At 61.1% G+C, this 24,716-nt stretch overlaps 2 protein-coding genes across 2 annotated transcripts; both read right to left on the minus strand.

Moving 5' to 3' along the window:
• Positions 1 to 2,726: 2,726 nt before the first annotated feature.
• On the minus strand, positions 2,727 to 4,837 carry KCNJ14 (potassium inwardly rectifying channel subfamily J member 14). The gene is made up of 2 exons (XM_077840185.1): positions 4,211 to 4,837; positions 2,727 to 3,257 (listed from the first exon to the last, which is right to left on the minus strand). The coding sequence occupies exons 1-2, from the start codon at positions 4,835 to 4,837 to the stop codon at positions 2,727 to 2,729; spliced, it is 1,158 nt and encodes a 385-aa protein (XP_077696311.1).
• Positions 4,838 to 15,430: 10,593 nt separating this feature from the next.
• Positions 15,431 to 24,434, minus strand: LOC144279060 (uncharacterized). Its single transcript, XM_077840501.1, has 7 exons — positions 24,352 to 24,434; positions 17,662 to 17,780; positions 17,156 to 17,275; positions 16,875 to 16,902; positions 16,599 to 16,688; positions 16,369 to 16,424; positions 15,431 to 15,529 (listed from the first exon to the last, which is right to left on the minus strand). The coding sequence occupies exons 1-6, from the start codon at positions 24,407 to 24,409 to the stop codon at positions 16,369 to 16,371; spliced, it is 471 nt and encodes a 156-aa protein (XP_077696627.1). The 5' UTR covers positions 24,410 to 24,434; the 3' UTR covers positions 15,431 to 15,529.
• Positions 24,435 to 24,716: the final 282 nt, after the last annotated feature.

Here is a 24,716-nt window from a genome sequence, read left to right on the forward strand (position 1 = left end):
AATAACACCCCCTCCCTCCTCTGCCCCATAGCCACTCCCTCAGCCCCATAGACACCCCCTCCCTCCTCCACCCTCTCTGTCCCATAGAAACCCCCATAGCCACAGTCTCCCTCCTCCACCCCATAGCCACCCCCTTTTCCCCATAGCCAGCCCCATAACCACCCCCTCCTCCCTTCTCCACCCCGTCTGCCCCATAGACACCCCCATGGACAGTCCCATAGACAGCCCTGCCATGTGCCCGTGAGGCCACCAGGGGGCGATCTGATCTCACTTGCGGGGGTCTCTGCGGGCTCCAAGGGGACCCGCCGGGAACCTAGCTTAGATCCAGGGGCCCCGTCTACCCCCTGGGCTGGGAAAATGGGGGTGAACCCCCCCCAGCTGCAGCTGCCTGTCCCTGGGCTATTCTGAGAAATGGCTATTTTGTGGGGGGAGGCAGAGCTCCCAGGGGTCTGAAATGACTCGGGGCTGGGAGGGGGGGGGCGGGGAGGACCACTGGCAGAGCTTTGGGGTGGGGAAGGGCTGGCCTAGAGGGGGGCTGTGGATCGGGAGTGAGGGGCACCTCCAGGGCTGGGGGGGTGGGACTAGCAGGGGGCTGGGGGTCGGCAGTGACGGGCTCCGGCAGAGCTGGAGGGGTGGCCTAGCGGGGGGCTGTGGGTGAGAATGAAGGGCACCGGCAGAGCTGGGGGGGCCTAGCGGGGGGCTGTGGGTCGGGAGTGAAGGGCACTGGCAGGGGCAGCTGGCAGCATCTGGCTGGCAGCCTGTGCCCCCATCGCCCTGCCAAGCCCCGTGTCCCTGATGACGAGGGAAGGACCAGGCTGGATGCCCAGGGATGGAATTAGCAGCTGGGGCTGGGGGGGGGCTGGGGGAACAGCTGGCCGTGTCTCCCCCACACACACACACACTAATCCCCATCTCTGATTTCCTGCCCTTGGGCTCAGGAGGGGGGAGGGCTGGATTTGGACCGGGCCCCTTTCCCCGAGGTCACCCCTTGTTGCGGGATGGGCCTGATCAGACAGCGCCGCCCCTCCCCCCATCCCATGACCCAAGATTAGGGGCACTCGAGGGGTTATTTTGGGCCTGCCCCTTATCGCCCGGACAAGGTGTGAGAGAGATGCCCGCGGCAGCGCCGGGCAGGGGCTGGAATGGGTGCTGAGCACCGAGGTCCCCACACCCTGCCCCATGGATAGCCCGGGCTGGGGGAGGGGGATTGGCCCGGGCTGGGGGGACGGCGGGGGGGGGGTGGAAGGAGCCAGGCTGGGCGGTGTTAATAGGGCGCACTCTCCCCGGCTCGGGGGCCGGGATTAGTGATTGAAACTCTGTCAGCTTTAGCTGAGCTCCCAGACCTCCTCCAGCTTCCCTGAAACCCTCCATCAGCCCTCCCTGCATCCCTCCATCATCCCTCCTTCCCTCTCTCCCTCTCTCCATCATCCCTCCCTCCCTCCATCATCCCTGCGTCCCTCCCTCCATCCCTCTATCAAACCTCTCTCCATCCATCATCCCTCCATCCCTCTGTCATCCCTCCCTCTAACATCCCTCCATCCCTCTGTCCATCCCTCTATCATCCCTCCATCCCTCCGTCCATCCCTCTATCATTCCTCTCTCTATCATCTCTCCATCCCCCCTCCATCCTGTCTGTCATCCCTCCTCCATCCCTCAACTCTCCAAACTTTCCATCACCCACCCCCCCTCCCGCCAGGAATCTCTATTTCTAGTAAATGGGTTCTGCTGCTGGTTATTTTGGGCATCTGAGTCCTGGCCAGGAACCACCTGAACAGCCCCCGCCCGCCCGCTGCAGGGCTGGGGAGAGGGGGGTCCCTGGGGTGGGGCTTCCGGGGGGCAGCATTGGCTGATGGTGTGGGAGGGACCCTGTGGGGGCAGCGTTGGCTGACAGGGGAATGCAGGGGGGCAGCGTTTGGATGACAGGGTTTGGGGAGTCCCTGGGGGGTAGTATTGGCTGATGGGATGGAGGGGTCCCCGGGGGGCAGCATTAGCTGACGGGGTGGGGAGGGTCCGGGGGGGGGCAGTGACACCCACCAAACCCCGTTCACCAACCAATAATCAAACGGAGCCAATTTCCCTCTCCAAATCCTCTTTATTTCTGTGTCACCAGTCGTCGCTTTGGGGCCATGTGGGGGGACAGACAGGTGGACGGACAGACAGGCGGAGTCAGGATCTGCCCGGTCAAGCTGGGGCTGCTCCTTCCATCCCAGCCCCAACAACTAGCCCCCAACGTCTGCCCCTCCAGACCCCCAGGAACGGACCCCCCCCCAACAAACACCACCCGGGAACTGACCCCTCCCACACCCCAAGGAACTGACTCCCCCAAAACCCAGCTCGCCAGGAACAACCTCCCGCCCAACAACCCGGCCCCCAGGACCTTCCCAAAACCCAGCCCCGAGAAACTGCCCCCCAACACCCAGCCCCCTAGGAATGGACCCCCCAACAACCAACCCCGGGAACTGCCTCCCCAGCCCCCCAAGAACTGAACCCCCCTGACACCCAGCCCCCCAGGAACTGCCTCCCAGCCCCCCACCAAGAACTGACCCCGAACAGCACCCAGGAGCCAACCTCCAACCCCCAAGGGAACTGCCCCCCAGCCCTTCCAACACCCAGAAACTGACTCCCCCAACCTCGCCTCCCCCCCCAGGAACTGACCCCCAACCCCTCCCCATCCAGCCCCACGGAGCGGCGCCCTACGAGCCCCCTTCCCCGCAGGGGCCGTCCCATCACGTCTCCGTGGCCCCGTGGCCGCCCCTGGCCCCGTCCTCCTCCTCCTCCTCCGGCCGCTGCTCGCGCAGGGCCAGCTCGTTGACGTAGCAGAAGGAGGCGCGGGGGGGGCCGGCTGGGCCGGGGCCGGGGCTCTGCTGCCCCAGCTCCCGGGCGCTGCAGCGGGGGGTGCCGGGCACCGGGTAGGTGCGGTGGAAGTGGTGGAAGTCGACCCGGTAGCGCCCACGGCGGCAACGGGCCAGGACGGGGGCGAAGCAGTGGCCCCAGCGCAGCTCGCCGGGCAGGTAGGAGGTGCGGCACTGCGTGGTCATGGCTGTGGCCTCCACCATGCCTTCCAGGATGGCCACCAGCTCGAAGTCGGCCCGGGCCAGCTGGGCCGGCCCCAGCCCGTAGAAGGGGCTGGTGTCGTCGATCCGGTGCACCACGGTGAGGGGCGAGACCAGGAAGAGGCGGTCGGTGCCGCTGTCGAAGCCCACGTCCACGTCCTGCTGGTCCAGGGGCAGGAACTCGCCCTCGGGGGTCACGCGGGGCTGCGGGCCGGCGATGGGGCGGGGGGGTTAGTGATGGGACGGAAGCGGGGAGACCCACCCCCCACCCCGTCAGCTCCCCGTCCTCGGCCACTGGAGCCGTATCCCTGCCCGCTTCGGCCCCCTGACCCCACTCCCCTCCCAGAGCCAGGGAGAGAACCCAGGCGTCCTGGCTCCCAGCCCCCCCCCTCACTCTAACCACTAGACCCCACTGCCCTCCCAGAGCTGGCGAGAGAACCCAGGCGTCCTGGCTCCCAGCCCCCTCCTGCTCTAACCACTAGACCCCACTCCCCTCCCAGAGCCGGGGAGAGAACCCAGGAGTCCCGGCTCCCAGCTCCCTCCCGCTCCAACCACTAGACCCCACTCCCCTCTCAGAGCTGGGGAGAGAACCCAGGAGTCCTGCTCCCAGCCCCCTCCTGCTCTAACCACTAGACCCCACTCCCCTCCTAGAGCCGGGGAGAGAACCCAGGAGTCCTGGCTCCCAGCCCCCTCCCGCTCCAACCACTAGACCCCACTCCCCTCCCAGAGCCGGGGAGAGAACCCAGGAGTCCTGGCTCCCAGCCCCCTCCCGCTCCAACCACTAGACCCCACTCCCCTCTCAGAGCTGGGGAGAGAACCCAGGAGTCCTGGCTCCTAGCCCCCTCCTGCTCTAACCACTAGACCCCACTCCCCTCCCAGAGCTGGGGAGAGAACCCAGGAGTCCTTGCTCCTAGCCCCCTCCTGCTCTAACCACTAGACCTCCCCTCCTTTCCCCTCCCCTCCCAGTGCCAGGGAGAGAACCCAGGCGTCCCGGCTCCCAGCCCCCCCCCGCTCTAACCACTAGACCCCACTCCCCTCCCAGAGCCGGGGAGAGAACCCAGGCGTCCCGGCTCCCAGCCCCCGCCCCCGCTCTAACCACTAGGCCCCACTCCCCTCCCCGAGCCCTCGCCCCCCCCCCCGGGCCCGCCGGCCCCCACCTGCAGCAGCTGGGCGCGGACGTGGGCCTCCACCAGGTGGCTGCGGCGCAGGTTGGCCACGCGCCACATGAGGCAGAGCTTGCCGTCCCGCAGGGCCACCACGGCGCAGCGGCTGAACAGCAGCGTCTGGTTGCGCTTCTTGGGCCTGGCCACCTTGGCCACGACGGCCCCCAGCAGGAAGGCGTCCAGCAGGCAGCCGGCCACGCACTGCAGCCCCACGGCCAGCACGGCCGCCGGGCACGCCTCGGTCACGCTGCGCGAGCCGTAGCCGATGGAGGTCTGGGTCTCCAGCGAGAGCAGGAAGGCGCCCAGCAGGCCGGTGACCTGGGTGAAGCAGGGCGGGCGCGGGGCGGGCGCGGGGCCCAGGTCGCCGTGCAGGGCGGCCACCAGCCAGAAGGCCAGGCCGAAGAGCAGCCAGGAGAGCACGAAGGCCAGGGAGAAGAGCAGGGCCAGCCAGCGCCAGCGGGCGTCCACGCAGGTGGTGAACAGGTCGCCCAGGTACCGCTGGCTCCTCTCCCCCAGGTTGACGAACTCCACGTTGCAATGCCCGTCCTTCCTCACGAAGCGGCTGCGGCGGGGGGGCCCCCCGTCCTCCTCCTCCTCGTCCCACAGGGGCTCCGGCCCCATGGCCCGGGAGGCCCCCCCTGCCCCGGCTCGGTGCCTCGGCGGGCGCGGGGCGGTTAGCGGGAGACGGCGGCTCGGGGCGGCCCCGGGGTCCTGCCCAGCCTGGAGGGGGCGGGGGAGAGAGAGATGGAGGGGCAGGGTTGAGGAGAGGGGGGTCGTGGGGCTCTGGGGGGGATGGCAGGTGGCCAGGGCAGGGGTGTGACATGGGGCACAGTGCCCCGCACCCCCGGATCAGCCCCATCTATCCCGGTATCCTGCCTGCCAGACCCATGGGCCCATCTACCCCGGTATCCCGCCCCATCGCTGCCTCCCTGGATCAGTCCCCTGGGCCCATCTACCGCAGTGTCCTTCCCCCTCCGTGCCCCCTGGATTAGATCCACGGGGTCATCTACCCCAATATCCCACCCCATCCCTGCCCCCCTGGATCAGCCACACAGGCCCATCTATCCTGGTATCCTGCCCCCCTGAATCTGGTCCATGGGCCCATCTACCCCAGTATCCCGCCCCTTCCCTTGTCTAAGAGGGAATCAACAGACAGAGTCAGGGAGAGAGGTGTGGGATGGGCTTAAACGGGAGTTTGCGGGTGCACAGAATAGTCCCGGGGGGGTTCTGAGAGCTGTGGAGGGAAAGAGGCCCCAGAAAAGGGAGGGGTTTTGAGAGACACCCCCCGCCCCAGGACCCCATGCTCAGGTCTGGCTTCCTAGGGTGTGTCTTCCCACAAAAGGCAAATTTATCCCCACCATCACCATCACCAAGCAGGGACATGGTTCAGTATAACATCCCCATTCTCCACAAGGGGAAACTGAGGCAGGGATTTGCCTAACACCATACAGCAAGGGAGCCAGAGGTGTCCTGGCTCCCAGCCACACCCCCCCTCCACTGTCCTAACCCCGCTCCCCTCCCCAAGCTAGAGGTCAGGTCCAGGATATGACTCTGCAATGAGAATTTGGCAGGGGAGAGGGGCGGACACGTGTCTAGAGACCCCCCGCGCCCCCCAGTAGGGACCTGGAATTGCCCTGAGCCATTCCCCCGCCCCCACAGCCACCACCACCCCATCCGGTCCCCCACAATAGCTTTCGCGCAGCAGAGGGGAGGGGGAGGGTTGTAAGTGGCATTTCACAACAAAGTCAGTATCTAATCTCTGGCAAGGGATCCAGCCCCTGCCAGCCCCCTCCCCCAGTCAGTCAGTCCCCTGCCCTGGGGTCAGTGCCCCCTAGAGGAGAAAGGCCCCATGCCCCATTCCCTGCCCCCTGAGCCAGCCAGTCCCTGCCCTGGGGCCGGTACCCCCTATTGGGGAACATAAGAACGGTTATACTGGGTCAGACCAAAGGTCCATCTAGCCCAGTATCCTTTCTGATGACAGTGGCCAATGCCAGGTGCCCCAGAGTGAATGAACAGAACAGGGAATCATCAAGTGATCCATCCCCTGTCACCCATTCCCAGCTTCTGGCAAACAGAGGCTAGGGACACCATCCCTGCCCAGCCTGGCTAATAGCCATTGATGGACTCATCCTCCATGAACTTATCTAGCTCTTTATTGAACCCTGTTACAGTCTTGACCTTCACAACATCCTGTGGCAAGGAGTTCCACAGGTTGACTGTGTGTTGTGTTAAGAAATACTTTCTTTTGTTTGTTTTAAACCTGCTGCCTATTCATTTCATTGGGTGACCCCTAGTTCTCGTGTTACGAGAAGGAGTAAATAACACTTCCTCATTTACTTTCTCTACATCCGTCGTGATTTTATAGACCTCAATCATATCCCCCCTTAGTCGTCTCATTTCCAAGCTGAAAAGTCCCAGTCTTATTAATCTCTCCTCATTTGAAAGCCATTCCAGACCCCTCATCATTTTTGTTGCCCTTCTCTGAACCTTTTCCAATTCCAAAATATCTTTTTTGAGATGGGGCGACCACATCTGCACGCAGTATTCAAGGTGTGGGCGTACCATGGATTTACATAGAGACGATATGAGATTTTCTGTCTTATCATCTAGCCCTTTCTTGATGATTCCCAACACTCTGTTCGCTTCTTTGACAGCTGCTGCACATTGAGTGGATGATTTCAGAGAACTCTCCACAATGACTCCATCATCTGGACCCATGGAAAAGAAGCCCTTGAGGAATTCCACCATGATTTCAACAATTTCCATCCCACCATCGACCTCAGCCTGGACCAGTCCACACAAGAGATCCACTTCCTGGACACTTCTGTGCTAATAAGCAATGGTCACGTAAACACCACCCTGTACCGAAAACCTACTGACCGCTATGCCTACCTACATGCCTCCAGCTTTCACCCTGACCACACCACACGATCCATCGTCTACAGCCAAGCTCTACGATACAACCGCATTTGCTCCAACCCCTCAGACAGAGACAAACACCTACAAGATCTCTATCAAGCGTTCTTAAAACTACAATACCCACCTGCTGAAGTGAAAAAAACAGATTGACAGAGCCAGAAGAGTTCCCAGAAGTCACCTACTACAGGACAGGCCCAAAAAAAAAAATAACAGAACGCCACTAGCCGTCACCTTCAGCCCCCAACTAAAACCTCTCCAGCGCATCATCAAAGATTTACAACCTATCCTGAAGGATGACCCATCACTCTCACAGATCTTGGGGGACAGGCCAGTCCTCGCTTACAGACAGCCCCCCAACCTGAAGCAAATACTCACCAGCAACCACACACCACACAACAAAAACACTAACCCAGGAACCTAGCCTTGCAACAAAGCCCGATGCCAGCTCTGTCCACATATTTATTCACGTAACACCATCATAGGACCTAAGCACATCAGCCACGCCATCAGGGGCTCTTTCACCTGCACATCTACCAATGTGATATAGGCCATCATGTGCCAGCAATGCCCCTCTGCCATGTTCATTGCCCAAACTGGACAGTCTCTATGCAAAGGAATAAATGGACACACATCTGACATCAGGAATCATAACATTCAAAAACCAGACGGAGAACACTTCAACCTCCCTGGCCACTCAGTAACAGACTTAAAGCAATTTTGCAACAGAAAAGCTTCAAAAACAGACTCCAAAGAGAAACTGCTGAGCTTGAATTAATATGCAAACGAGATCCCATTAACTTGGGTTTGAATAGAGACTGGGAGTGGCTGGGTCATTACACATATTGACTCTATTTCCCCATGTTAAGTGTCCTCACACCTTCTTGTCAACTGTCTAAATGGGCCATCTTGATTATCACTACAAACGTTTTTTTCTCCTGCTGATAATAGCTCCTCTTAATTAATTAGCCTCTTACTCCACCTTTTCATGTTCTCTGTGTGTATATATCTATCTTCTGACTATATGTTCCATTCTGTGCATCTGATGAAGTGGGTTCTAGCCCACGAAAGTTTATGCCCAAATAAATGTGTTAGTCTGTAAGATGCCAGAAGTACTCCTCGTTCTTTTTGCTGATACAGATGCAGCCGCTGAAGTGGACTGTAGCTCATGAAAGCTCATGCTCAAATAAATTTGTTCGTCTCTAAGGTGCCACAAGTCCTCCTTTTCTTTTTGTGGATACAGACTAACACGGCTGCTACTCTGAAACCTTTCTTGAGGGGTAACAGGTAATTTAGACTCCATCATTTTTATATGCATAGTTGGAATTAAGCTTTCCAACGAGCATTACTTTGCATTGATCAACATGGAATTTCATCTGCCGGTTTGTTGCCCAGTCACCCAGTTTTGGGAGATCCCTTTGTAGCTCTTCGCCGTCCGCCTGCGACTTAACTCTCTTCAGTAGTTTTGTATCATCTGCAAATTTTGCCACCTCACTGTTTACCCCTTTTTCCATGGGGTCCCCCCTGTCCCATTCCCCACCCCTCTGAGGCAGCTGGTCCCCTCCTTGGCCCCCACATCGAGTTTAATCTGGCTAAACTTCCTCCCTGGGCCCATCATCCCCCACCCCCCGGCTCCAAGGCCAGGGCTGAGCGCCCCATAGGTGGGGGGAGGGCAGGAGGGATGGAGCAGGGGCTAGTCTATGTCCCCCCACCCACTGCAGGAGCTTGTGGCCTGAAGCAACGGCTCTGATCAGCCGCCCCGAGTGACCAGGGCAGGGCACCTCCCCCTGGCCAGCCCAGATCTGATGGGTGAGCTAGAGGGGAGCACTTATGCTGGCATGGCTGAGGAAGGTGGGGTGCCCAGAGCCTCTGGCGTGGGGAGGGGGGACCCTGGTGTGGGAGAACAGGAGGGGGGCTGGGCATGGCGAGCACCAGCCTCACGGGCCCATCTACCTGGTACCCCACCCCCTCTCCTGGCCCCCTGGGATCAGCCCCATTGGCCCATCCACCCTGGTACTCCGCCTCCCAGGGACCCTTCTAGCCTGGGATCCCTGCCAGTGGGGCTGAGCCCCCCCGCCCCGCCAGGCCCCATAACCCCCGCAGTGCTGGGGAATTGGTTACGTGAGCAGTCCCCAGATAAGCCGGGCAAGTGCCCCGCGCCCCACAGCAAACGAGAACCCCACAGAGTCTCTGCTGGTCTGAGCTGGGGGGAGCCTTTCCCTGCCCCACATGTGGTGGCTGCTGGGACTGTGAGGGGCTGGGCAAGGAGCAGTTGGCACTGCAGCCCCCCCTGCCCCTCTCATTCAGCCAGCGCCCCCCCAGAACTGCCGCGGAGGGGCGGGGGCGGGGGCGGGGGCGGGGCAGTGCCGGGAGCGGCCTCCAGGCTCTGTCCTTGAGCTGCCGGCTGAAGGACATTTAGCGAAACCAGGCCGGTCCCTGCCGGATCTAGGAGGCCCTGCCCGGCGCAGTGGGGGGTCGCGTCACGGGAGGGAGGCCCCAGGCCCCTGCCCCATCTTGAGGCTGGGGGCAGCAGCACGTTGGTGGCCAACACTAAATTGGTGGTTGTATCCCCCTCCCCTGCCCCCCTGCTGGCACCCCATTGGCCTCCTGTTCCCTTCTCCCCACGGGGATCCCTCCCATTGGCCCCCAACCCCCAGCCTGCCCAGTGGATCCCTCTCCCCCCCGCCTCCACCCTCATTGGCTACCAATCCCTGCTCCCCCATTGTCCATCCACACCCCCACTCCCCGCCTCAGCCATCCATCTATCTCCATCCACCCCTCATCCATCTATCTCCATCCACCCCTCATCCATCTATCCCCACACACCCCTCATCCATCTATCTCCATCCAACCCCATCCATCTATCTCCATCCACCCCTCATCCATCTATCCCCATCCACCCTCATCCATCTATCCCCACACACCCCCATTCATCTATCCCCACACACCCCTCATCCATCTATCCCCATCCACCCTCATCCATCTATCCCCACACACCCCTCATCCATCTATCTCCATCCACCCCTCATCCATCTATCTCCATCCACCCCTCATCCATCTATCCCCAACCACCCTCATCCATCTATCCCCATCCACCCTCATCCATCTATCCCCACACACCCCCATCCATCCCCACACTCCCCTCATCCATCTATCCCCACACTCCCCTCATCCATCTATCCCCATCCACCTCCATCCACCCCTCATCCATCAAGCCCCATACTCCTCTGTCGAGCTAGCTATAAAACCTTCCTCCCATCAAAAACCTATAGTCCATCCATCCCCCCACATCTCCCATATCCATCCGTCCCCACACACCTCATCCATAGATCCATCCACCCTCCCCACACATCTTCTACCTCTCCATCCATACATCCATCCCCCAGACCTGATCCATCCGTCCCCCTCCACACCTCATCTGTCCATCCATCCATCCATCCATTCCCATCTCCCGTATCCATCCACCCCCACACAACCCTCTAGCTCTCCATCCATCTATCTACCACACCTCATCCATCCATCTATCCATCCCCCACACACCTCATCCATCCATCCATCCATCCCCCACACCTCTCCATCCATCCCCACATACCTCATCCATACATCCATCCACCCTCCCCACAAACTCCTTCTAGTTCCCCATCCATCCTTCCCCCAGACCTCATCCATCCATCCATCCCCCCACACCGCTCCCTCTAGCCATCCATCCATCCCCACACACCCTTGTGTCCATCTCTCTTGGGCATTTATACCTGCCTGGTCCCTGGTGGTCTCCTTGTCATCCCCAGTGGGGACGGCTCCGATCCCGCCCCACGCCCTGGGGCAGCGATGGATCTGGCAGGGGCACGGGGGGTCAGGACACCCGATGGAGTGGAACCAGCCCCAGTGCCCCTGTCTCTACCACAGGCTCCCCAGCCAGGATCCCCTTACCTGTCCGAGATCAGACTTCCCTGCATCTCTCCGCTGGTGCTGATCCCTTCCCTTCTTTCTTGCTCTCCCTCCTTCCCCTCTTTCCCCTTTCCTTGCTTTTCTCTCACTCCTTCCAGAGACTTTCTCGCTCCCTTCTTCTTGTTGAAGTCGGATGGTCTGGCTGGGTCTTGCTCTCTATCGCTGTGTCACACTCACTCATTCCTCCCCCCGTCCCCCCCCCACACGTGGGAGTTGCAGACACTTGGCCCCTGGCCCGGCCCTGGGATGAGCTCGCTAAGCTGGGGGGTGGAAGGGTGCGGCTGGGGGGGGGGGAGAGAGGGAAGCTGCCAAGTCCCACCCCCAGCTTGAGCAGGATTGGCCATGCCAGCTGCCAGTCTGCGTCTGGAATCTGGTTGTAGGGTCGCTAGAGTGAGTGAATGTGTCAGAAGAAAGAAAGAAAGAAAGAAAGAAAGAAAGAAAATAAATTCCTCCTTCCCTTCCAACCTTTATCACTTCTTTCTCTCCATCCCTAGCTCTTTTTTTGTTCTTTTCCTATCCCCAATTTCTCTTTCTTTCTTTCTTTCTTTCTTTCTTTCTTTCTTTCTTTCTTTCGCTCTCTGCTGGCTGCTGCTCTGGCTGACCGGCTGAGAGCAAAAGGCGAATCAATGGATGGAAAGTGCTCCCAGGGGACGGGCTGCATCCTGCGTCGGCTAAACGTCCCAGGCCCCGCTCACTCCTCGGATCGATGAATCGCGCCCCACGGCCTCGCTGCTACCAGAGCCCCACACCTTGCCTGGCGCCGAGAGGCTTCTGGGGTGGAGCGCGGGGGCTGGGTATCCAGGGACCCCTCGCCCGGCACTGAGATGCAGCCCCCTCTGGGGTGGGGCGTGGGGGCTGGGTATCCGGGGACCCCTCGCCCGGCACTGAGATGCAGCCCCCTCTGGGGTGTGACACGGGGGCTGGGTATCCGGGGACCCCTGGCCCGGCGCTGAGATGCGGCCCCCTCTGGGGTGGGGCGCGGGGGCTGGGTATCCGGGGACCGCTCGCCCGGCACTGAGATGCGGACCCCTCTGGGGTGGAGCATGGGGGAATACTGGGGCCAATAAACGCTCCCCTCTCTTTTTCTCTCTTTCTCTGCCCCTCACGCTTTGACTCCCGCGGGAGCCAGGCCTGCAGCTCTGCAGGGGACCCGGGGTGGCCCAAACCTGCTCCCGAGACCCAGGCAGTGCAAGGCCCTAAGTCTCTGCCCTGGGTTGTGCCCGGAGCCCTGCTGTCTGCAGGCGGCTGTCTCCCTCCTGTGGGCAGATGGGGGATTGGCAGCCACCTGGGTGGGCAGCTTCCCCCTTCTCCTCCCTGCGCCCCATTTCCTGAGGGGAGGGGGCGGGGGTTAATTTCCCCCCCTTGCAGAGTGGGGGCTCATAGGAGTTGTAGTTTTAGTCTGAAGGGGGGGGGTGGGCTGAATTAGAGTCCGGCTTCCTTGTGAACCCACAGCCCCACGCCCATAGAGCCCCCCCCCCCCCCACCCATACAGCCCCCTCCCCATGCCCATACATCTTCCCAGGGAGTGGATCTGGACAGGCTGCTAGGAGATGGCTGGGGGGACCCTACAATAACAAACCGGCATGTGTGTATCCCCCTGTCTCCAAGAGACCCTACAATAACAAAACAGTCTGTACAATCCCTTGCTCCCAAGAGAACCTGCAATAACAAAGCAGCCCGTGGGAGACCCTACAATAACAACCCAAAAGCTCCAAACCCCCCGCAATAAGAAACCATTCTGTACACAAACCTAGGCTCCTGAAAGACCCTACAATAACAAACCAAACTGTGAGCAACTCCCGTGCTTCTGAGTGACCCTACAATAACAAATCGGTCTGGGAGCAAGTCCAGTGTCTCTGAGAGACCCTACAATAACAAATGGGTCTGGGAGCAAGTCCAGTGTCTCTGAGAGACCCTACAATAACGAATCGGTCTGCGAGCAAGTCCAGTGTCTCTGAGAGACCCTACAATAACAGACCAGAGTGCACAACCAAGAGCCCATGGGAACCCCTGCCAAAATACAGTGTCAATGCAATCCAGCGACTTGGTTTGGTTTCAAGCATCCGGCCATTTTATTATGAGCACCACAGATGAGCGTTGCAACGGCACCGTATTATGCAACCACAAAGTCACGTGCAGGCGAAGACAATGCTTGCGAAGCGCTGGCCGAGAAAGGGTGAACTACATCGCTGGGGGGGGCGGGGGCTCAGAGGCGCCCCGGTTAATCCTTATTTACCCTTCCCACCAACAGGAGGAGAGGGGCGGCATTCCAGGAACTCAGAAGGTGGCAGGTTTCAAGCGGAGTCACTGGGGCGTGGCATGCGCCCGGCCTGCGGAACTCACCGCCACATGATATAGCCGAGGCGCCAGAGCTTAGCAGGATTCCAGCGAGGAGCCGGCATTTATTACAAGTATCCACGTGTTGCCATAGCGCCCGGGAGACCCCAGCCACGGAGCGGGACCCCCTTTTGCGGGGCACAATACAGCCGCTGAGCTATTTATATGGGCCCCGAACACCTCCCGAGTTCCACCCATCGGAGCTGCGAGGCAGCTGTAAGTCATGAGAGAGAGGAACAAACTCACCCCCCTCCCTGGGGCAGGTTACCCCCTCATCCGCCACGAGGTGTGGGTGGCCGCCCCTGAGGGGGCCACCCCTTGACACTGCCAGAGACGGGCTACCGGATGCGATGGGCCCTGGGCTGGCCAGCAAGACTTACTGGCGATCCAACACAGGGGTAGGGTTTGTAACCGGGTTTGGGGGGGGCCCTGTTCCGCTGGGTGTTGCACACACCGCAGTCAGAACTGGGAACCCCCAGCACACTGGGTGCTGCACAGACACCCCAAAATGAGGTCAGCACCCCCCCATGAGATCATGCCAGGTGTGCACTGACCCCCCCCACCCCTCGCTTGACCGAGAGCGGGCCCCCATCCTGCGCTGACCGCCCCCCAGTGAGAGACAGTCCCCGCCTGGGGAGCTCACGGACGGACGATTCTCCCCATTGTACAGAGGGGAAAACTGAGACACGGGGCTATGAAGCGACTTTCCCAAGGCAACACGGGAAATCTGTGGCCCAGCCAGGAAGGGCAGAGCAGACCCCACCTCGCCCAGGGATGGCTCAATGCCAGCCCCAAAATACCAGGGTATCAGGGTCACGCCCGGATCCAAGATCACGGGGCAACCCTATCATTAGTCATAATTATTATTCATTATTAATTAATTCATTAACCTGGGCCTCCACAGTGCTGGGGGCTGAGACGCAGCTGCCTTTGGGGACTAGGTATACAGGGACCCCCTCGCCTGACACTGAGATGCGTCCACCCCTGAGGTGGGGCATCGGGGCTGTTTATACTCACTTTCACGCTGAACTTCCAGTGGGACTAGAACCCACAACTCCCCCTCTGCTGCTAAAGAACTTCCTGGAGGATCCCTGCCTGCTCCTAGCAGTGCGGGGCCAATGACACACAACAGGCAGTGCCGAGGGTGTCCAGCAGGGGGCATCCACGCCCCTCCAGCTGGTCCCCCCTCATGGCACTCCAGTGCATCACAGGGCAATGGAGCCAAGTCTAGCATAGTGTGGGGGCATTGCCCCCCTGTGGTAAGTGAGGGTTGGGCTGCTCCCATGCAGACATCACCAGATGCAGCGGCTGGTGCTTCAGGCCCACAAGTTTGGGGTGGGGGTGGGGGGTCACCTCCTGCTGCTGCTAGTACATCTGTGATGTGGGGTGGGGGACAGGCCGCCCCCTTCTGCCCCCCTCCCCCGGCGGACCAGGGTTTTAAACTCTTTTAATATATGAATTAAAATGGATATAAAATAATATTAAAATTCTGTCTAAGGGGCTGCAGGGACTCAGGGTGGGCCACAGAGTCACACAGCAGGTTGAGTGGAGTCCTGGCTCCCATCCCTGCCCTGCCCTAACCATTAGACCCCACTCCCCTCCCAGAGCCAGGGACAGAACCCAGGAGTCCTGGCTCCCAGCCCCATGGCCTATCCACAGGACCACTCTGCTCCTCTATTAATGAAACATACGTGTGTCTGACCCTCCCTTCAAATCTCCAGCTTTTTGCCTCAGCCCCATCCAGTGGCAGGGAGTTCCGCAGGTTAATTCCATGTTGCCGTGAAATGCTAATTACTGGCTCTGGGCCCAGCCATCTGCCTGCTCAGGCAGTGGTAGCTCAGCAGGGAAAAGGCCGCCCGGACGCCTGGGTTCTGTGCCGGGGCAGGGGGGTATATAGATCCCCATCTGCAGCCTCCACACTGCATGGGGAGGGAGGGGGGAATGAGATTGAGCTGAGGGGCTGCTGCCCGTGTGCCACCTGCAGCCTGCAGTACCCTCTGCTGCCACACGAGGGCACCACGTGGCAGGGACAAGGGTGCGCAGGTGTCATGCCGGAGGGGTGGGGGGGCGATGCTCCACGTCCCGGCACCTTCACTGGGCCGGGGCCCAGAGCTGGGGGAAGGGAGAGAGGAAAGGGTGGGTTCAGAACATCCCTGAGACATGTCAACATGCTTAGAACACGCCTAAAACATGTGAACATTTCCCCCCTCCCCTCAACCATTCCAGGCAGGCCATCGACCCAAAACCCCTGTGGCATCTTTGGCTGCGTCCCCATAGGCCCGGGGGTCAGGGCTCGGGCTTGGGCTCGGTCCAGCTGTCCTGGGCTCTGCACCATCACTCAGACAATCAGCACAGCTGGGGACGTGGGGGCGGGCAGGGCTAGGCTAGCAGGGGGCTGCGGGTCGGGGGTGAGGGGCACCGGTGGAGCTGTGGGAGGGGGGAAGCCTGGGGCTGGGCTAGCAGGGGGCTGTGGGTGGGTGGTGAGGGGCACTGGTGGGGCTGTGGGAGGGGGAAGCCGGGGGCTGGGCTGGCAGGAGGCTGTGGGTCGGGGGTGAGGGGCACCGGTGGAGCTGTGGGAGGGGGGAAGCCGGGGGCTGGGCTTGCAGGGGGCTGTGGGTGGGTGGTGAGGGGCACTGGTGGGGCTGTGGGAGGGGGAAGCCGGGGGCTGGGCTTGCAGGGGGCTGTGGGTCGGGGGTGAGGGGCACTGGTGGGGCTGTGGGAGGGGGAAGCCGGGGGCTGGGCTGGCAGGAGGCTGTGGGTCGGGGGTGAGGGGCACCGGTGGAGCTGTGGGAGGGGGGAAGCCTGGGGCTGGGCTAGCAGGGGGCTGTGGGTCGGGGGTGAGGGGCACTGGTGGGGCTGTGGGAGGGGGAAGCCGGGGGCTGGGCTGGCAGGGGGCTGTGGGTCGGGGGTGAGGGGCACCGGTGGGGCTGAGTTCTGTTCTGCAGACTCACCTAGGAGAGGAGATAACGGGTCAGCAGAGAAATCAGGAGGGTTGCCCCGAATCCACCTGCAACACAAAGACACCGTGGGAGAGGAAAACATTACTGCTCTCGCCCTCTTCCCCTCCCCGAGCCGGGGAGAGAACCCAGAAGTCCTGGCTCCCAGCCCCCCCTGCGCTCACCACTAGCCCCCACTGGCTCTGGGCTCCGAGCTGAGTCAGCTGCTGCTCTGAGCCACCTACCCGAGTTGCCGGGGGGGTGTCTCCAGGCGCCGCTGGGGTCAGAGCGCTGCCCGTCACTCTGGTTCCTGACCAGGAGGTTCCCAGGACTAGCTGTAGGTGAAAAGCAAGCGTGTGAGAGAGGCCCCATTTGGCCAGGGTCAATCCTCCGGTCATTCAGCAGGGGGCGCTCTCTCCCGGGCTGGCCCCAATTCCCCAGGGGGGCGCTGGGCTACAGGGGGAGGAAACAACCAGGAACCACTGGGACAAATTCAAAGAGCTAAACCAAGTGAGGCTCACCTGTGTAGTGCGTCCTTCTCTCCTTACCCTGGGGAACAAGGAGAATATAATCAGGATTGAGATTCCCCCCCCCGCTCTAACCACTAGTCCCCACTCCCCTCCCAGAGCCAGGGAGCGAACCCAGGAGTCCTGGCTCCTAGCCCCCCCCCCCGCTCTAACCACTAGTCCCCATTCCCCTCCCAGAGCCAGGGAGCGAACCCAGGAGTCCTGACTCCCAGCCTCCCAACTCTAACCCACTACAGCTTCCCCATTTTCTATCTGCTGCCCCCCATCCCCCTCACCGTTGCGTCGAACACAAGCAGGGTGAGATTCATGCAGCTTGTCACACAGATTCCCCATTCGCCCACGTCCAGCACGGAGGGGAGATGCTGGCTGGGCGGGTAGGTGGCGATCGTCGTGTTCTGGGGGGGCAGAGATGGACCCAGTCAGTGATCAGGGACCTGCCTCCCTCTACATGTCGTGGCCACGTCCCCGCGGACAATGGGCTGCCGTTCATGACCTCTCCCTGGAGTCAACGGGGAATCGCTCTCCTCTGGTTGAGGTCTGGGGGGCTCTGACACACAGCTGGGCAGTTCTGGATCCATCCAGTAGGGGGCAGCAGGGACACACACACACAGAGACACACAAACACAGACACTCTTTTGTCCCATGTTAGATGCTGCTGCCCCATGCTCCACCCCAGAGACAGCTGCATCTCAGCACCGGGTGAAGGGTTCCCGTATAACCCACCCCTGCCACACCCCAGAGAGGCCGCGGCTCATCAGCTCCGTGCTCCGGAAAAGCTCACCCCATACACCCATTGCATCTTCCTGTCTCCTTCCCCGGCGTCCGGCGGGAGGTCGATCCGGTGCGAGGGAGCGCCGGCCTCGCATGGGTAACTGCGCGTCTCCTCCTGGACTGTAGCCACTGCAAGGGGGAAGAAGCCCAGGCGTCATGGGGGGGCCCTCAAAAGCGATCATGCAGCAGGGAAAAGGGTAAGAAAGCAGGCCAGGGCCCCCCCCAGGGACGAGCAGCCAATGGGCATCTCTCCTGATGACTCCCCGGGCGATGCTCTGGATCTGCTCCCTACGAAGCCAGGCAGGACTCTGGGGAAGTCTCCTTTCTGTGAGCTGCCTGTCTGCAGGACACACAGCTCACCCGGCTCCACCTTCCTGGGTCTGACCTCGGAGCATTCAGCCTCCTCTGCCCCTCCATGCACTTCCCCCAGCGAGTCCGCTCAGGCGGGGTCCTGGGGAAGCCAGAGGGTCCTGCCCCCCAACTCCGCAGTCAGACGGGACTGTCAGCCAGCCAGTAAAACAGGTTTATTAGACAACAGGAACATGGTCTAACACAGAGCTTGCAGGTGCAGAGAACAGGACCCCTCATCTGGGTCCATTTTGGGGGGCAGTGAGCCAGACAACCCCGTCTGCCCTTCACTCCATGTCCCCAGCCAGCCCCAAACTGAAACTCCCTCCAGCCCCCCAAGCCCCTCCTCCTCTGGGCTTTGTTCCTTTCCCAGGGCCAGGAGGTCACCTGATCCCTTTGTTCTCCAACCCTTTAGCTCTCACCTCGCAGGGGGGAAGGGCCCAGCCATCAGTGGCCAGGAAACAGGGTGTCGGCCATTCTCTGTGTCCAGACCCCTGCACACACCTGCCCTCTAGGGCTCTGCAAAGATCATACACCCTTATCCCACCCCCTAGATACTTAAGAACTGCATAGGGGAAACTGAGGCATCCCCACACTATTCAGAGGAAACATTAAGAACAGCCCCACTTGTCACATCTCTCCCTCCTTCGAGATCGAACTGAGCGGGGTCACTTTAGCCGGTGACCTGGGGAAGTTCGAAGCCACCAACGTTCCCATGGATGCCCCAGCATCTCTCCCATTCCTTGGTAGGAGTTACACCAGGCCCTTCCAGTTTCACGCCCTCCCTTAGGTCGGGAGTGGTCGATAGCGCTCGCAGGCCACATGTGGGAAGGTTTATGTGGCCCGTGCCCTTTGGCCACCCCAAAACCCCAAGGGGTCAAACTGGGATTGGGTCTTCCCCCCAACAAGCTGGCCAAACACAGCCACTTGGTTATAGGACTATTTAACTTTCTTAACAGCTTTCACCCTGTCTGAGACCTTCTCAAAGCTATCCACAATGGATCTTTCTACAGGAAAGTCAGTGGATCCATTCACAACAGAAAATTTCTGCCATTAGGAACTGAAACTTTCTTGATTAAATCACTTTCACACCCTTCAGTTGCAGTAAACTGCTTGCAAAGACTCCATGAGGATTCCTTTCCCTAGGGGCTTTTCTATGCAACAATTCACCCCTCCCAGAAATTCTGCTCTTACCCTCTTCACCTAGGGCTTGCTCTAGAGGAACACTTCCCTGAGCAACAACAGACTCTTTCTGGGTCTCCCTTACATCCAGAATTACCTCTGGCCCATCCGGCGGATTCCTACACAATCCCCTTCCAGGCAAACTTACAGACTTTTAGATAAAAGGTCAGAAGCATTCTCCTTCCCTTTGCCACACACAAGTTCAGGAATCTTTTCCTTCTTGCTGCAGGTTTCCACACCCTCAGTAGGTAACACAATCACATCACCTTCATGCTCTCCTTGTGCCCTGGCTAGGATCTCACCCTGATCAGACAGAGTTGCTGCACCCTTTCCCAACAACACACTAGCAACAGGCAAAATACAAGCACCAGGATTATCTGGTCTCTGGGATTTTACATAGACCCTAACTGAATGCGACCTAGTTACAGGGCCATTCTCCCGAGCAGACACAAACTTAGGACCCTTCCCTTCCTGGGCTTTAGCTGAATCCAGAACCAGCTCTGAGACAACTGCACGACCCTCGACCATCACAGGCTGAAAGGCCCCTTCTGTCTGCTCTACAGACCAAGAAGAGCCAGACACACTTTCTCCTTCACCAGACACCCAGCCTGGGATCTCATTCCCCTTGTCCCAGCACACAAGGCTGGTCACAGACAACTGCTTGGAGATCAGGGTAGCTCCCTCCATGGGCAAGTCAATACCCCTGACAGACACGAGCACGTTTCCTTCCCTGTCCCAATTCTCCACCCAGCTAACAGGTAAGGTCCAGGGACACTCCTCTTCCACTCTCCTCTCCTTCCCACCCTGCTGACTGGACAAAGCCATCAGCTCACAAGGCTGCCTAGGCTCATCCAGACTTTCCTTACCCAGCACCTTGCCACTCCCCACAGATCCCCTGCCCTGCCTGGGTCTCCCCCCACTCAGCTGGGGTCTCAGCTCCCACTGTGCTCAGCGCTGCCCTTGCTGTCCCAGTGGGGGTAGGCAGCGAGCTCGCTGCTTTCCTCACTGCATCAGAGGCAGCCTGAGCCCCCGCTCCGGTGTGCAAGGGGGCAGGGAGCATCTCTCTGTCCCACCCAGCCCCAGGGGTCTGGTCACAGGCAGGCAGGTAGCCTGAGCCTAGCCGCTCCTCCCTGCTGCCAGCCTGGTCATCTGCATTTTCACTGACCATTTCCCAGTCCGTCGATTGGTTCCCTGGATTCAAATTCAAACCCTCGGCTGTTACCGGAGCAGGGCCTGGATCCTGTCCCAAAGAGACACAGTCATCCCACAACAGGGTCTCACAGCTGATATCCTGGAGCACCCCAACGTCCAGCCAGCCCCACCCCTCCTGGGTCTGCACAGAGATCTGGGCCATAGGCAGGGCGAGGGGCTTCATCCCTGGGACCCTCACCCAGCTCACCCAGCCCCTCAGCCTCTGAGGCTGCACCACCCAGGGCCTGACACCAGTTCTCTCTGTCCCAGGATCTCGCCACCCCAGGAATGTCTCCCCATTGACCATCACCTTCTGCTCCCACTGGGGGTCTGAGGGGCCTGGCCCCAGGAGACTCCACACAGACATATAGGTTGGGGTCAGGAGTGGGAGCCTGTCCACCATCCCACCCATCTGGCTGATGGAGTCTGTGGCCTTGGGACCCAGCAAGGGAGCTAGACACCGGGGCTTTTCCGCAGGGTCCCCCTGGTTCAAATCTCCAGCCTGCTCAAAGGCAGTGGGGTGGCATCCACATCCCCCCCTCCTTAACCAGGGGCAGCAATTTCGTCTCGAGGTTCCCTGCGGAACTGGCCCCCCGGGGTCTATCCCCACTTACCCCTGGGAGGTCCCCTAGGCCTCTCCGCCCCACCACCGCCAGTTCATGCTGCTGCTGCTTCTGCAGCTCTTTCTCGGGCTCTCGCTGTCTCCCACAGTCGTCTGGCTCTCTCGGACTCAGCTCCAATCCCCTCCGTCTCCGATCCCCCGATGGGGAACCCGATCGTGAAGACCCTCTTCTGGTTGGGGACAGGAGTCTTGTGGGTGCCTGGCTCCCACTCCAGCTGCTCCCAGATCCTGCTATAGCCCCGTTTGGGGTCAGGAATCTGTTCCTTAGAGCGGTCATCCTCCTCCAGCTGCACGATTAACTGTGCCTTGGTGAACTTTCCAATGCTCAACCCTCTCTTTCTGCACAGGGTTACAATGTCCTTAAGGAGACAGTGACAGGCCATCACTCCGCTCTTCCCAAGTTGTTGTGGACTCACAGGCCTGTGTGCTCTCAGCTCCCCACAGTTTCCAGGGAGAACCCCTTGTGTGCCAGCCCTTCTCGAGGTCACCACCTCTTTGCCAGGGTCGAGCGGCAGACTCCTCCGCCCCTGGGACCGCTCGCTGCAATACCCCGGGGGACCCTGTTACTGCAAAAGTCCTTCTCTCTCCCAGGGCCAAGCTGCAGGCTCCTCCGCCCCTGAGACTGCTCACCGCAGTTCCCAGGGGGACCCCATTACTGCACAGTCCTTCTCGCTGGTCACACACTCCCAGGGGTTAACCACCTCCCGAAACCACTCCTCTCTGAGCCTTCAGCACACCTGGTCCTCGTCAATCCACCTTCGTTTTACTGCTCCCCAGTCACTTACTGCAGGAAGCGCCATCCATGGGGCGCAGTACATCCCACCGCTGCCACCAGTTGTCACAGAGTCCCCGGGCGATGCTCTGGATCTGCTCCCCATGCAGCCAGGCAGGACTCTGGGGAAGTCTCCTCTCTGGGAGCAGCCTGTCTGCAGGACACACAGCTCCCCCGGCTCCACCTTCCTGGGGCTGACCCCGGAGCCTCCAGCCTCGCCTGCCCCTCCGGGCGCTTCCCCCAGCGAGTCCGCCCAGGCGGGGTCCTGGGGAAGCCAGAGGGTCCTGCACCCCAACTCCGCAGTCAGTCGTGATTCTCAGCCAGCCAGTAAAACAGAGGTTTATTAGACAACAGGAACATGGTCTAACACAGAGCTTGTAGGTGCAGAGAACAGGACCCCTCAGCTGGGTCCACTTTGGGGGGCAGTGAGCCAGACAACCCCGTCTGCCCTTCACTCCATGTCCCAGGCAGCCCCAATCTGAAACTCCCTCCAGCCCCTCCTCCTCTGGGCTTTGTTCCTTTCCTGGGCCAGGAGGTCACCGGATTCCTTTGTTCTCCAACCCTTCAGCTCTCACCTGGCAGGGAGGAAGGGCCCAGGCCATCAGTTGCCAGGAAACAGGGTGTCGGCCATTCTCTGTGTCCAGACCCCTGCACACACCTGCCCTCTAGGGCTCTGCAATGATCATACACCCTTACCCCACCCCCTAGATACTTAAGAACTGCCTAGGGGAAACTGAGGCACCCCCACACTATTCAGAGGAAACATTTAGAACAGTCCTGCTTCGTCACACACACACCCCAGTTCAGCTGGCATTTCATTGGCTGCGTGCACGGTCACAGGGCAAGCGGCGGGAGGGGGTGGGAGCGTGCACCAGGCCCGAGCAAAACCTTGTGCACAAGAGAGAATGTGTGCAAAAGCCGGGGGGAGGAGGCTGCGCAGAGTGTCCCTCCCAGCTCTGCCAGTGCCCCTCACTCCCGACCCGCAGACCCCTGCCAGCCCAGCTCTGACCCCCTCACCAGCCCTGTCGGTGCCCCTCACTCCCTACCCGCAGCCCTCTGTTAGCCCAGCCCTGGGCTCCCCTATTGAGTGTGCGGACGTGCGAGTGGGCGCACGTGGGTGCCTAGCTCTGCAGGGCCCTGGCCCGACATCCGGGTGCCGAGGCCGGGGAAGGGGGGAGAAGCAGCCAAGCAGCTGTGGGTTGGCTGGGTGCAGGGTGGGACACTGCCCGTCTAATCCGAGGCCCCTCATGTGTGTTTCCGTGACACAGACACGCCCGGGGCCCAGGGCTCAGCTCTGGGGCTCTGCTCCGAGCTGCACTTTCAAACCGCCCGCAGGATTTGCATGACGTGTTGCAGAATGAATCACTTTCCTCTGCCAGGCTGAGCCCTGGGCACCCCAGAACGGGGCAGGGAGGGAGAGCTCCCCGAAATACATGCACCCCGAGCCAGCCAGTCCCTGCCCTGGGGCTGGGTGGGAGCCGGCGCCCCCTATCGAGGACAGGCCCCGCGCCCCATTCCCTGCCCCCCTGAGCCAGCCAGTCCCTGCCCTGGGGCCAGGTGGGAGCCGGCGCCCCCTAGAGGGGACAGGACCCGTGCCCCATTCCCTGCCCCCCTGAGCCAGCCAGTCCCTGCCCTGGGGCCGGGTGGGAGCCGGCACCCCCTAGAGGGGACAGGCCCCATGCCCCATTCCCTGCCCCCCTGAGCCAGCCAGTCCCTGCCCTGGGGCCGGGTGGGAGCCGGTGCCCCCCTAGAGGGGACAGGCCCCGCGCCCCATTCCCCGCCCCCCTGAGCCAGCCAGTCCCTGCCCTGGGGCCGGATGGGAGCCAGAAAGGCCCCGGGTCCCATTCCCCAGAGGCTCCTTCAGCCCCCAGGGTGGGGGTCGGTGACAGTTCCTCCCACGCACTCTGGGGTGGGGGCGGGGGAAGGAGTTACGGGGAGCAGAGACAGGACTGCAGAGGGGCAGGTTGCAAGTCCCGCAGCAGGAAGGGGGGCGCTGCACCCAGGTCTGGGGTGGCGCACCGAGCTGGCTGCAAGGGGCTGAGGCTGAGCAGTGCACAAGCCGGCTGCCAGCTACAGGCAAGGCCCTGGGACATGTTCAGACTTGAACTGATCATGACCCTGACATCCCACAGGCCCGGCCCCACCCACCTGCTCCAGAGCTGGGGATGGAACCCAGGAGTCCTGGCTCCCAGCCCCCCCCACCCTCTACCCGCTAGACCCCACTCCCCTCCCAGAGCCGGGGATAGAACCCCGGCATCCTGGACCCCACCCCAACCCCGCTCTACCCACTAGACCCCACTCCCCCCAGAGCCGGGGATAGAACCCAGGCGTCCTGGACCCCACCCCACCCCCGCTGTAACCACTAGACCCCACTCCCCCCAGAGCCAGGGATAGAACCCCGGCGTCCTGGACCCCACCCCACCCCCGCTCTAACCACTAGACCCCACTCCTCCCAGAGCCAGGGATAGAACCCAGGTGTCCTGGCTCCCTGGGACTCCACCCAGCATCCTCTTTGACGGAGACCCCACATCCACTGGGGGCTGCACCTTCCCCCCTCCCGCAGGTCTGGCAGGGCTGGTGCTTACCCCTGGTCACGCCTGAGCAACCCAGAACCACCAGCCACAACAGCGTCGTGGGCCCCATGGTCCCCCAGCGCGGTGGGACCCGGTGGCGGATTTCGGGGGGGCTCAGGGGGTTTCCTGCTCTGCTTGCAGGAGCTGGGAATCAATGCGAGGGGCGACCTCTCGCAGCTAAGCACAGATTAGACTTACTTCCCCGTCCCGTGATGATTTACATCACATACGCAGGCTGGAAATTGCATCATTTTCCCCCCCCGCCCGGGGCAGGGGGCCAAGTCCAGGCCTGCCTAGAGGAGCAGGCGGGGCCCGGCTCGGCTCCCGGCACTTACAAAACATAAACCACGGTTCAGGAAAAGGGGAAACTGAGGCAC

The sequence above is a fragment of the Eretmochelys imbricata genome, chromosome 23 (assembly GCF_965152235.1).
Source record: "Eretmochelys imbricata isolate rEreImb1 chromosome 23, rEreImb1.hap1, whole genome shotgun sequence".
Lineage (NCBI taxonomy): Eukaryota > Metazoa > Chordata > Testudines > Cheloniidae > Eretmochelys > Eretmochelys imbricata.

Coding starts and splice junctions, on each gene's coding strand:
- KCNJ14 (XM_077840185.1), bottom strand. CDS start 4,837: ATGGGGCCGGAGCCCCTGTGGGACGAGGAGGAGGAGGACGGGGGGCCC. Junction 3,258..4,210: donor TCCGCGCCCAGCTGCTGCAG/GTGGGGGCCGGC, acceptor GCCGGCCCGCAG/CCCCGCGTGACCCCCGAGGG.
- LOC144279060 (XM_077840501.1), bottom strand. CDS start 24,409: ATGGGGCCCACGACGCTGTTGTGGCTGGTGGTTCTGGGTTGCTCAGGC. Junction 17,781..24,351: donor TTGCTCAGGCGTGACCAGGG/GTAAGCACCAGC, acceptor TCCCCCTTGCAG/TGGCTACAGTCCAGGAGGAG. Junction 16,689..16,874: donor GAGAAGGACGCACTACACAG/GTGAGCCTCACT, acceptor TTTCACCTACAG/CTAGTCCTGGGAACCTCCTG.